The 13,673-nt window shown below is 41.2% G+C and overlaps 1 protein-coding gene across 1 annotated transcript; it reads left to right on the plus strand.

Annotated features, from left to right (window-relative positions):
• The first annotated feature begins 2,419 nt into the window (after positions 1-2,419).
• On the plus strand, positions 2,420-13,605 carry LOC117452605 (histone-lysine N-methyltransferase SETD1B-A-like). The gene is made up of 17 exons (XM_034091315.2): positions 2,420-2,557; positions 3,458-3,562; positions 3,635-3,905; positions 4,008-4,120; positions 4,776-5,764; positions 6,080-6,722; positions 6,843-6,959; positions 7,039-7,117; positions 7,215-7,408; positions 7,692-7,833; positions 7,933-8,319; positions 8,672-9,670; positions 10,249-10,415; positions 10,494-10,619; positions 11,337-11,456; positions 11,679-11,816; positions 13,368-13,605. The coding sequence occupies exons 1-17, from the start codon at positions 2,420-2,422 to the stop codon at positions 13,539-13,541; spliced, it is 4,902 nt and encodes a 1,633-aa protein (XP_033947206.1). The 3' UTR covers positions 13,542-13,605.
• The last annotated feature ends 68 nt before the right edge of the window (positions 13,606-13,673 follow it).

Consider the following 13,673-nt stretch of genomic DNA (forward strand, 5'->3'; position numbering starts at 1 on the left):
ACATTACTCCTGTTCTGGCTGCCTACGGCCCGTCTACACTACAGCGTCGACAGCTCCAATCTGCCCATTCACTTTCAATGGGGTGACGTCACGTAGCCTCGCTTTTTCGCCGAACTGAATTGTGGGTAGCTGAGCGGTCCGTCTCAGGCGTCTCCGGCGACAGAAGTTGAACATGTCGCCTGAGACGCCGGAGTAGCCAGCGCCAGCCAATCAAATCCCGTTTCCCAAAATCTGACAGCTGAAGCCGTAGTCAATCAAACCGCGTCTAAACTGGGAGAGATATCCCGCCGTTCATTTCTATATTTCAAAAAAAGTCGGAGGAGAAACTAACTATCGCCGTAGCAAATCACCCGGTTTTGTATGACCAGACCCTCTTCACCTACCGGGATACAAACCGGAGGAACCAGGCATGGAGGGAGGTGGCAGAGACAGTGGGTGAAACTGGTAGGTTTTCGCCTGTTTGGGGAGTTTATATATATATTGCTCCCATACAATCCCCGGGGTTTTTTGCTTTGTATGTCGGGGGCGGGCCAATCATGTGATTGGTTGTTGGCCGTGTTGCTTGAATAAAATCCCCAAGCTCCAGACACGCCCAGCTCCAAGCTATTTTTGAAGCTGTAGTGTGGACGCTCCGTCACTGGCTCCCTATAGAACACAGGATAGCATTTACAATTATTCTTCTCGCCTACAAAGCCCTTAATGGGCAGGCGCCATCTTACCTTAAAGAACTCATTATACCCTACTGTCCTACTAGGGCATTGCGTTCCAAGAATGCAGGGTTGTTGGTTGTTCCTAGAATCTCTAAAAGTACAATGGGAGCCAGAGCCTTTTCTTATCAATCTCCACATTTGTGGAATCAGCTTCCAGTTTGTGTTCGGGCGGCAGACACCCTATCCGTTTTTAAGAGTGCGCTTAAGACCTTCCTTTTTGATAAAGCTTATAGTTGGGCTGATTAGATTCAGCCCTACATTTTGCTGATATAGGCTTAGTTTGTCGGTGGACATCTTACGTCTTCCTTCTATCGGTCTACTGTGTACTCTCATGTTCCGATTAACCCAGCTTCCCCAAATGTCTTTCTTTTTGGTGTCTATATACGCTGGGATCCGGAGTCATGGATCATCCTGCGGTCCTGTGTCCTGCATAGCGAGCCCTGGATCTTGAGTCGTGACTGTAGTCCTGGATCATCGGTCCTGGATGGATATCCTCGTGGATTCATCTTCCTATTATACACACATGCATTTCCAAACATGTGGACTACCTATGTTGCAAATGTATTATCTTTTCAATGTACACACGGCATCTATTGCACGTCTGTCCGTCCTGGGAGAGGGATCCCTCCTCTGTTGCTCTCCCTGAGGTTTCTCCCATTTTTCCCTTTAAACTGTGGGTTTTCTCCGGAAGTTTTTCCTTGTACGATGTGAGGGTCTAAGGACAGAGGGTGTCGTATTGTCATACTGATATTTTGTACAAACTGTGAAGTCCACTGAGACAAATGTAACATTTGTGATATTGGGCTATATAAATATTAAAAAAAAAGTCACAAATAATACATCAGATTTATATAGCCCTAGTCATCATTACCAAATAAGCTTTGCATACTTGAGGAAAAGCACAATCAAGCAATACAAACAAGATAAGAATACAATGAATAAGAATGCTTGTAAACACTGTATTTATTTATGCTCTTTCTTATTATTGTAGGATCAGTTATACATTTTCACAATAACATCTCTGTAATTATGTTTTATAACTGGATTATTAATGCCATTACACTGACAATGTTTAATACTCAATACTTTCTTTACACTTTAAATGAATGATCCATTTATCATGCTCTATTTGGAGTCCCCTGATTTACATCTGATTAACATTTATATTTTACATTAACTTTTTATATTTTGTCTTATTATTCGATTTGTGTTTGATTGTTAGTAAGTCATAGGCTGTATTCATAACTTATTAATAAATATTATAATTATAAACATGTATTATTAAGGTTTATAGAAACACACCTCACACCTGTTCACACCTTCAACCCATCTACATCCTTCCGCCTTACCGATGGATCTATATTCCGTCTCTGTCTCCTGGCGGATTGATCTTCTATCCACCTGGGCGACGAACTGTAAAAACAACCGAAGATCCCAACAGCTTTTCCACAATGTTGCTCCAGCAAAGGATATAACCTTTGTAGTTACAGGTAAGCGAGATACAGCATATTATTGGTCGACTTAACTTTGAGTATTTGATCACGTTTCATTTCACAATCTGTTTGAGAAGGATAACGTTACAGGTGATGCTCTCCATCACCTGTTGGGGCGTGTTAAGCTCCAGTGGCGGACTGATGTAAGCAGCTCTGTTTATCATGCTAAAAGATACGGTGTTTATAATCTTTTATTTCCAGGTTTTGACGAATGTAATGGAAAGCGAAAAACAAACTTCTGAGAGAGAGACACCGCCTCAGTTCTGGAGAAGCTGCAAGTTGATTATTGACCCTGCATTGACGAAAGGACTGTACAAAGTGTATCGTTACGATGGACAGCAATTTAACATACCCGTGAGCATTTATACATATATTTGTGTTGTCTATTACACATAGCCGCCTGTCATATTGATCCAAACAAGCATTGCCTTTGTTTCTATTATCAAAGATTCAAGATTCAAAGGCTTTATTGTCATATGCACGTAGCTACAATAGATTGTCTTTAAATAAAAAATAGTGCATATTATAGTGGTGGTATAGATTAGAATACAAAAGTGCATATTATGTTGCAGACCAATGTGCAAGTAATGCAGATGAAGTAAACTATATGTATCTCAGATAAATACAAAAATAAATACAACAAGCTAAATAATGCAGAGAATGTAAGTGACCAAGTAAATGCAGGAGTCTACATGTAAATAGATAAGTGCGTTAAAGTGAATTTATATAGCGTACTTACGTTTACGATATTAATATTTTGAATTCTCTGCTCTACTTCAACCTAGAAGTAAATATTGCTCTATTGTGCTTATTACTCCATTTTAACATTTGGATTCTACTGTTTCAGTTACTTTGCACATTAGGATTACATTAAGAAAAATTAATACAAATATTCTTGTAAAATACTATTCAATTGTTAAACTATTCAAATGAAGTAACCTCTAAATAAAGCAGAAGAGTATTAGCTCAAGACTACCTTAGTAAGCTACAATGTTTGAATGTTGCTTGCATTCATATCAATAATCTAATAGTATAATTTATGAGTAATTAACACAGCCAGAGCCAATCTCAGTGCGTTGATACAGTAGTACTACACTTTTATTCTTGAAGATTATTTTGTATTTAAGTAATGTTATTAATGCTTTAACTTGTATCAGAGTCCTTTTTTGTGTGCAACTCCTACTTTCATTGAATGAAAATAACGTAATACTTCTCCCCCCACATTATATTGATGGATGTTGTTTACTTCAACAGGTGGAGGATTTAGGTCTGTTTCCTGTAGAGACAGTCAGAGATCCCCGTGTCTGCCGCCTGTGGAGCAAATGCAACAAGACTGACCTTTTGATTTCTAAATTTAAGGTAATATTCATTATGAGCATCATAGTTATTATAATAATAGTAAACATGACTTGTTTACCTATGTCCTTTCAGGTTGATGAATGGTATGTTGGCCCCGTTCCTCCCAACGAAGTGACATTTTCCAGGCTGAATGACAATGTGAGGGAGGCGTTCTTGACTAATATGTGCAATAAATATGGGGACATCGAAGAAGTGGAAATATTTTACAATCCTAAGAACAAGAAGCATTTGGGGATTGCAAAGGTCGTTTTCGACACAGTGAGGGCTGCAAAAGAAGCTGTCCAGCACCTCCATCAGACCTCAGTGATGGGAAATGTTATTCATGTGGAAATTGATCCTAAAGGTACGACTGACTTTAGAACTACCTCATATTTGTATGAATTGCAATTAAACATTTTAATCTCTTTGAGTTTGTTGACTAATTACAATATGTAACCTTCCTCAGGTGAAAACAGGACGCGATATCTCCAGCTCCTCTTACGGGGCCTTTATACTCCTTGGACGCTGCCAGTGGGCAGCAATGAGCAAGCTATTCAAAGCTTAGTCGAGGGTTTGCTGGTAAACTGTTTAAGCTGCTTATGATTGATTCATTTATTTATTTATTTTCCTGCTATACACACAAAGCACTTAACCCTCAAAGGTTTACAAGATACCAAAGATACAGGTCCAGTGGTCAAACCTTTAATTCACATTAGTTTTAAACTTAATACTTTTGCTTTCTACACCCAAACTTGGCAGGTAAACTCTGCTCTGTTTCCTCAAGCACACCTCAAGTTTTTCCGTCATCCATCCAAAGAAAATCAACATCAATTGAGGTCATTTAACTAAGAGGTGCATGTTTTCATCGACAGGACAGTAAATCAAAAAATGAAACCCATTTTTGATTTGCTACAACTCACACAACAGACGCATTTATAACCGTGAAGTAATCGTATATCACCCATTCTTGAGAATTGGGACGAATCATGTCAAACTTTAAATTAATACTAATTAATATACATCAAAAATAATTCCATGTTCTTTTTGTGAACATTTATTTTTAAAGGATTTATATATATGAAATGATATGATATATCAATGTTTTGGTCTGCTTTCATTTTTGTTCTGGTTTATGAATATCGAATACATTCAATATTTATAAACCAGCTGTTGAACTAATTTTGTTGTTTTTATGGACAACATAACTCATGTGTTATCTTGTTATCTCTTACAGAGCAGCGCAGCCACACAGACACATCTGAGCATCTCCAGTCCCATCAGCATCGCCACCCCCCTCTCTCTGGACACAGCCTACTCCAGTATTTGGCAGGATACACCTTGCAGCTTCAGGCTAACACCACATTCCCAGTGCCTGTCTGCCACTCCTCTGTCCCAGGACTCCTGCTACTCCAGTCTTCAGGCGACTCCAGTCCTCCAGGGGGAGCCCTCCACCTTTAGTGATCACACACTTTTAAGACGAGAGCTCTGGCGTCGTAAGACTGAGAGGTATTGCAGAGGGTCTGGCGAAGTCTCAGATGTGAACTTCATTTTGAGGCAATGCCAACCCCAACTAGCAGAATCTTATTCTACCACAAAAGAATCTAGCAGCCAAGAGTTAGCACTGTGGGGGCACAATGCACAATCCTCCAATCACAGTAATGCTTCCTTTAACTTTAAGTCTCCCAGTCAGGAGTCCAGAGCTGTGGTCACTGCTACCTCTAAGGATTTTGATAGAAGCTCCAACTCTTTAAGTATCCTGAGCATTAATTTCACATCTGAATATCAGACAGCAGCTTCCTTTCCATCTGATGACCATGCACGCATTACAGAACTACCCCAAAGTGCTGGTAACTCTTCTTCAAGCCCCAGGCCTGAGGTGGAGAGTTTGGACTCTCGTATTGAGAGTTTGCTGATAAACAGCCAGAGTACTGACCCGTCCTACTTCTATAGAAACTCTTTGGAGGCTGATGTTCACTCTCAGGACAGCCCGACTTCACCTTGCTCCCCTAACGCCTCCCCTTTCTCAGATGACTCACCTGTTCGCACTCCAACTTCATGTGACTTCACAACGATAGATCAGCGCTCCTTCAATGACCTCATTGAAGATGAGCCAGATGAAACCACTCAAGCTGTTTTGTTTCTAACAAGAGACTCTCAGCCTCCATCTGATTTCACACGTTTTGAAAGGAGGAATCACGTAAACCACGAAAAACAGGCAGAAAGGTTGCAGTTATTCTCAAATTCAAAGGTAATTACTCCTCACACATTCTTAAACAAGGTCATAATGGAAAATAATGTCCTAAAAGATAAGTTCATGATCATTTAAAAAAATCAACATTGTGTGAATTTGTTTGTTTTTACATGATAATTCCTGTTTTTTACATTTTACTATCAAAAGTGGTAGTAGTTAACGTTGTTGGTATCTACGTTTTATTTTAGAGTCCTGAAAACGACTTAAACTGATTATTTTGTGTCTTAGGAGCGTCATTCGAATAAGGATTACTCGAATAAGGATTACTTGAATAAAAGAGCCTTCAGAGCTTCAACACCAGCCAGACAGATCCCTCTCCCTCAGCCTCCATCCTTTTCTCTCAATAGCAACACTCAACCCCCCTCATCCAAAGCTCCTCCTGCTTTTAAATCAGGGTGCCCCCATCCACCAGCCACCCGTTACGCTTTCCCCCTTCCTCCCTTTCCCCCGTCTATCCCATCTATCCCACCTCGCCTGCCTAATGGCACCATCCCCATCCCACCTCCGGGTTGGATCCCACCTCGGGGCCATCACCCCGGCATCTCTATTCCTCCTCCCGGTTTTCCACCTCCATCTTCTATTCCTCCACCACCAACCTTCCTTGGACCCCCACCTCCTGTGCACAGGTACCCCTTACCTGTTCATCCTCCAAGCACTTTAGATAAGGGGAATCCACCAACCGCTCCTTTGCATTTCCCTCGACCTCCATGGCCTCTTCCACCTTTCCCCAGGTTTAACCCCTTTGTGCCACCACCAGACTTCCTGCTTGTGCGGGAAAACCCTCATAAGGCCACGGTGGAAAAGGTTTTAGAAGTCATCATGGATGAACTGAAGTCGATTATTAGGAAGGATATTACACGCCGAATGATTGAAGGGGTCGCTTTCAAGGCATTTGAGGACTGGTGGGTATGTCAAGAGAAGAAAGTAAAGGTAAGTTCTTTATCTTTCATCTGTCGCCTCATAAATTGGTTGATGAAACAGCATGAATAAATACATTAATATGTCCTTTTAGAGACAGTATGTTCATTGTTATTGTTTTTCTTTCATAAGATACACGTTTCTCCTTTGAAAAGTGCAACAACAAGTATTGAAGAAAGGAGCAAACTTATAAATCCCCTCTGTCACATCAGTGGCCAGGGCAAAAAACCTCGACTGCCTTCATTCAAGGTATGCTATTGTGCTTTATATGATGTGAAATATGCCAGCCTGCATGACTTGATAAATAAAATACAATTTGATCATGCAGGTAAAAAGGAAAAGAGCAGGTGATACTGTTACATCAGAAGAGATAGAAAATGTGTTGTGTTCTACTCATGAAAGCTCTGGTGAGTGCTTGTATTGCGATTAACCCTCATTTACAATTTATGAACTCATTTATATAGACTGTAGCTTGATTCTGTCTGTTGCTCTCTTTGCATGTAGATGTGAAACAGGGGGAGGACAAAGGGAGTTTGGCATCTGAGAGAGCCAAACGCAGACATGCAAGACCACATGAGCTTGAAAGTGACGATGACGATGAAGAAGGGAAAGACGAAGATAACACACTTCAAGATGAGGAAACAACATCAGATAAATTGGAGGCGGTTGTGCCAGTTCATGATGATCCTCAAATCCTGGTAAATATACATTTTGCTCCGAAACTTATAGTGAAATTGCAAAAAGAAAAGCCAAGACTTTAAAGCCAGTTGTTAGTTTTTATTTGAGCATTTTGCTATCAAGTTGATTGAATCCTAACTTGAAATAAATATCTTACATGAATTTCGATGGAAATATGCAGGGTTACAAAAAATTGAGAGGTTGTTCATACTCCCCTTACAACTAGAATCTATCAAAGTTATACATGTGCTGTCAACTTTAAAGTGTGAAAGAATGGATAATTGAACTTGTGCTCTACTGTAGTGTGACAGAGATGATGATGATGATGATGATGATGATGACAGCAATCATCCTGAGGAAGAGAAGGAGTCCGCACAGAAACACACAGAAGATAAAGATGCAGTCATCTTCCAAGCTAGTGAAGCAGTGGCGAGCTTGGATAGCGGTACGTTAAATATCATACAGTTGTAACATTGAATGTTTAAATATGTTTAAATGTTTAAAACATGTTTAAATATTTGTGGTTATTTTTGTTCAACATTAGAGACTTTCTCCGAGAGCAGCACTTCAGAAGACAGTGAGTTCTCGTCAGACTTCGACTCCTCAGACTCGTTCTCCTCTGAGAGCTTCGAGGACTCGTCCTACTCTGAACTCAGTCCTGAAGATGAAGACATGGAGGAGGAGGGCGACAGAACAGTTGAGTGTATCTTCATATCGTCAGATGAAGAGTCGATGGAGCATGAGCCCCCCGCCACCCCCTCGGCCCCGCTGACCCCTGGTGCCAAGCTGGAGCTCCAGGAATGGCCAGATCCATATCACTGGGAGAAAAGAGAGGAGAACCAGTTCCCGTGCTGTCTGGAGGACATGATGGAGCTCCAAACCAGCGAACCCCCGGACCATCTACAGCCCCTCTCACCTTTAGGACTCCCAGGTCAGTTTGACCGTTTGAGTGTTGTTTGTCTCTCTGTGGTAATTGTGCATCCCTTTCTTTCTGCTTCACCTTTTGGTAAAGTGTTTCTGTTCCTGGTGATTTTCTCTTTATAGTGTCTGTCTTTGGTTGTTTTGCTTCTTTTTGAGGTCCTTCTTTGTGTCTCTGTGGTTTGGTGGACTTCCCAACAAGATATGTGACTTTTAAACAAAGCGTCCAAGGGACCCTGCGCTTCAGAAAATGGTCCCCTGTACGTCTTGTGCCTTTTTCCCATTGGGCCCTTTTTAGAAATGTGTTCCAAGGAAATGTTGGTGAAAATATGTTTTTCTTATATTGTGTTGTTATACTTGTGTAGCAGTGGGCCAACATCTTGACGTAGAGATGGAGAGTCCTCAGTGGATGTCAACGGGGAACAGAGAAAACCTGAGGCCTCTGACTCCCACTGGCTGCCTGGTGGACAGCGACCCTGACCTTCTGATGAGGAGCAAACCCACATCCCCCGCTGTGGAGGAAGAACGACCCCAAACGCCAGGCAAGGGCATAGTGGCCGAACTGGAAAGTGAGGAATCTACCAATGAAGTGTTTTCTCCAACAGCCACCGAGGTCGTTTTTTCTCCACTTGCTTTGTACCCTTTATACCAGGATATGCCCAAAACGCCTGGTCGCGAGGATAGACGAGCATGGACTCAGTACAGCTCTGTGAGAGCTCCAGCTACACCAGGCAGAGAGACCACCTCGTCAGAAGGTAACACAGTGATGTGCCCCCATCTTAGCAGCCCCCTTTCGAGCAATCCGTATATCACAGCCCCAAAGACTCCTGGGAGGGACATCATCCTACCCCGGAGATCCATAGTCCACAAGAGAAAAATGGTGACAAACTTACAGCCAATGTTTTACGATTCTCTCGGAGGCTCCCCCATCTCAGTGTCCTCACCATGCAGCTCCTCTGAGTCTTCTTCTGACTCCGCTCAAGGGAAAAGCATGTGGGTCAGTTCAGGTGTGAGAATGAGGCTTTTGCAGGGCCTGGAGAATATGCCTGGGCTCCGGGATGAGGAGAATAGTAGAGAGACGGACAAATCCTTATTAAGGAGAAAGGAGTGGAGGAAGCGAAAGAGGAGGTGGAGAATTCTTCATCGGAGAAGACTTCTTAAAAGAAACACTGGTTCTCTCCCCTCTAACATCGCTTCTGACAGGTGGCGCTCTCTCTCTGAGGAGAGGAGGATACTTCATAGTGTTTGGAAGGAGGGTCTGGATGAAGAAGACGCCAGGCTGCTGCAGCGGACATACGACAGGCTGCAGGCACGGGATAATGGCTTCGGGTGGATCAGTGACACTCTGTGGATACCTCACACTTATATCCTTTTTAACCAACTTTAATGTTGAAATTGAATAACATCCAATTGAGTTACTTTAGGATTGCATCTAAAATATTTGTCATTATCAGTTAATCAGCCAATTATTATTATCACTGGGTTTATAATATGTAAGAAAATTGTGAAAAATGTCTCCCAGTTTCTTAAGTTTCCAGTCTAAAACCAAAAGATGAACACTTAATAACACTACATACACTTAATTGATTAGTCTACTACTAATTGTAACTCTTGTTTACAGTCGCTGAACTAAGTAACTTATATTGTATGAATTGGTGTGATTATCTCCAATGTGAAACTGTAGCATACACAAATGAATTCCATAATAGTATGTATATATTTGAATCGAAAAAAACAACAACCGAAAAAAACAATGCTCAGCAGCAGCAACTATAACTACAGCAATGTAACTTTGTGAATGAAGCTTCTACAGTAAAGGACTGTTGCAAATCCCTTCCAAGGTTTGCTATTGAAACATTCATTTACAAACTAATAATATATTAAGATGATACACAATATAGTGCATTTTATTCTCCGATTGACCTCCTTAACCACCGCTCACTGACTAAAGTTATCGCAGAGCAGAGTGAGGAGCACAGATCCTGGTGGCCCAATCACAGGACCGGCTCTGCTCGCTCTGAAGGATTCTACAAAATCAGCAAGAAAGACAAAATGAAATACCTCAACCACACAAAGCTGAACCCTGAGCTTCCATCTACAAGCACTCAGGTATCAACCAGAGGAAACTAGGATGATCTCATTGCCCGGTTTATTAGAGTCAATGCTTAATGTCAACATGTGTTTCAGGGAACGAGCATCCCTGCCCAGCAACAGACCTCACTGCGAGCCGGATCTGACTTCAGGTCTGAACAGCGTCGCCTGCTCTCCTCTTTCAGCTGTGATAGTGACCTCGTCAAGTTCAACCAGCTGAAGGTAAGTACATTAAAGGTTCAGACAAAATCACTTGGGAAAACCTTGATGCCAAAATCATTTTATAAAAATGTACCTGTAGTAACTATAGCATACTTTTAGTCTAAATACAAAGAAAACAATTGAATAGTCTTTCATCAGTGTCACAACCGAGGTCTGTGGAATATACATTTGATTAAATCAAGCACTGTTTGTGTTTATATGTAACTTTGTAACAGCATTTCCCGATATGCTTATATTGACATGTGAATAAATAAAATGTATATATATTTATATATATATATATAAAGTAAACAAAGTATCTTGTACTGGCTGTGCAAGGTGCCAGAATAGTGAGAAACGTACTGTATGTACAACTTGTTCGTACCTGACAAGTTGTAGGACTTTGATATAGATAGTTTCATTGTATATGCAGATGTTTCAAGATGTTTCCACAGTTGAGATGGCTACTACCACACCAATTCACTTTACACACTATTTGTGAATGTGTTTTACTTTTTTAATGTGATTTTGCTCAAAACAATGAAAAGTCTACGCCTGAGATATTAGAAAAAACTAACAAACTCAACAGTAGCGTCTTTGCCCAGATGAACAGACTTTGTTGTGGTGATGTTTTTTTTACCTGAGGTTGAACAAAGTCGTTTGAATGACCTGAATGCAGATGTGGGGCCTGTGTTAACGAATGGCACGTGTCTCATTTTGTCATGCTCAATAAATCAGTTCCGAAGGAAGAGGATTCGTTTCAGCCGGAGTCATATTCATGATTGGGGCCTGTTTGCAATGGAGCCGATCGCAGCAGATGAGATGGTGATCGAGTATGTGGGCCAGATCATCAGACAGGTGAGACTAGCTAATCATGTGCTCATAATGCTCCCTTGGTAACAAATGTCTCTGTCGAGCTTTCAAGACAGCCGCTTTTCCCCTGATTGTTTCCCCTGAATCGGCCCAGTGGTCCCCTGGGACCCGCCTGTTATTCTGGGTACTTTCCAGGAGTGTGAGGACTGACAGTAACGGTGATTAAGAACACTCGTGAAAAGGCTCATGTGTTTTCACTCTTCTTAGATCATCGCTGACATGAGGGAGCAGAGGTACGAGGAGGAGGGCATTGGCAGCAGCTACTTGTTCCGGGTTGATCAGGACACCATCATTGATGCCACTAAATATGGGAACTTATCCAGGTTTATCAACCACAGCTGCAATGTGAGTACGAGCCAGTACAACTCCATGGGGTTGAAAATTGAAGAGGCTCTATTATGCTTTTTTTGTTTTTCCCTTTCCTGTTGTTTGTTATTTCGGTTTTTGTGGTCACCTCCGAAGGGAGTTTTCTCTCCCACACAATCACCGCCTGCCTTAAACGCCTCCATTTTACTCCTAGGTTTACTTCTGTAATAGTGACATCACCATGTAACCAGGGCCGGCCCTGACCAATTTGTTGCCCTAGGCAAGATTTTAGCTGGCGCCCCTCCCAAAATGCAGACACTCACTATGACTCGCGCATGTATTCACGTGCACGGTTGTGGCATGACCAGATAACTTTAAAGAAAGATATGGACACAAGATGTGTGCCAATGTATTTAGTATCCTATCCCCGGGAAGATTTTGTTTTTTAATATTGAAGTTAAAAGCGAAAAGATCTATGGATTATTTTTATTTATGGATATTTTACAAATCACTCCCCTTTTAAACTGTATTCTTGTTTATTAATAACAACTTGTTTTACTGTCATATAGTATTTTATACTATAAGAGAATAGATGAAAATCTATTCTCTTATTTTTTTATAACTATAAGGATCATATAAAGGTGAGCTGAGGTTATCAGAGCCTCTCAGTCTTTCAGGAGAGAGCTCTAAAGCTCTCCCCCGCGGCCGCTTACACAGTAAATTCCAATGTTAATAAAAGCTGTATACATTTTTTAGGAGTTTGATTTATTTTAAATTAACACCAATACAAAATTAAAACCTATAATTGCACACTAAAACCATTATTTCAAAAAAAGAACTATTTCACATAAACCTCTGGTTTTGACTGGGGCTAGGGCAGTTCAACTTGATTTTGGGGGGGGGGGGGTGCGCCATAGTTTATGGGCGCTGTACACAATATAGGCGTAGTTCTGTTAGTATAAGATAATAAGATGTACTTTGTTGATCCAAAATCATCGGAAATGGTGTTATGATTTATTTATTTTTTTCTAACTTTTTGTTTTGTTTTCAATTTTCGGCGCCCCCCATAGATTGATGCACCCTTAGCATTCGCCTATACTGCCTATGCCAAGGGCCGGCCCTGCATATAACATTGGCGCTTCTGTTGGCTAACACTCCGACACATTGTACGTGATAGGCTTAGGGACAGGACATCTCCAACTACAACAGACCCGGCCAGCAAACCAATCAGACAGAGGGTGAAAAGAGGTGCTGCAGCACAATATGTGAAAAATAAAGACCTTTTTGAACATCAAAGCATGTAAACATGTCACAGTAGAGGCACAAAATAAAAACACGAACCTTAAGATGAGCATAATAGAGCCCCTTTAAAGGGGTTCATAGGGTTTCTGCTGGTCCTTTAAAAGCCTAAAAGTTAGTGGTCTGTAATTACAGGGAATACAAATATTTTAAATATGCTCTTCTGTTGTGGTAACTGCAAATAATTTTCAAATAGTGTCTTAAACAGTCTTAAAGTAATCTTGTTGAAACCTGCAGAAATCCTTAAGGTAACAATTTGTTTAGTAAGGTAATTCCTTTTTTGTCTTGCAGCCTAACTGTTATGCAAAGATCATCTCTGTGGAGTCCAGGAAGAAGATAGTGATTTACTCCCGGCAGCCAATAGGTGTCAATGAAGAGATCACGTACGACTACAAGTTTCCCATCGAGGACACAAAGATCCCTTGCTTGTGTGGAGCAGATGGTTGCCGGGGCACCTTGAACTAATCTCTAATGAAGTGTTCAGATTTATGTCAAGAGCCAAAGTTGCCTGAGCTACTGTACAATCCACACACAGACCCTGAAGATTATTTTCATGCTGATTTATTCTACCAATGACTGCCTTAACGCCAAACAGGA

This window comes from Pseudochaenichthys georgianus, chromosome 9 (assembly GCF_902827115.2).
Source record: "Pseudochaenichthys georgianus chromosome 9, fPseGeo1.2, whole genome shotgun sequence".
In the NCBI taxonomy this organism is placed as follows: Eukaryota; Metazoa; Chordata; class Actinopteri; order Perciformes; family Channichthyidae; genus Pseudochaenichthys; species Pseudochaenichthys georgianus.

What these genes read in the sequence shown, in the direction of transcription:
- LOC117452605 (XM_034091315.2), top strand. Translation starts at nt 2,420, where the DNA reads ATGGAAAGCGAAAAACAAACTTCTGAGAGAGAGACACCGCCTCAGTTC. An exon ending in GCTTAGTCGAGGGTTTGCTG is followed by an intron (nt 4,121 to 4,775) that starts GTAAACTGTTTA and finishes TATCTCTTACAG; the next exon opens with AGCAGCGCAGCCACACAGAC. An exon ending in TTCTACTCATGAAAGCTCTG is followed by an intron (nt 7,118 to 7,214) that starts GTGAGTGCTTGT and finishes CTTTGCATGTAG; the next exon opens with ATGTGAAACAGGGGGAGGAC.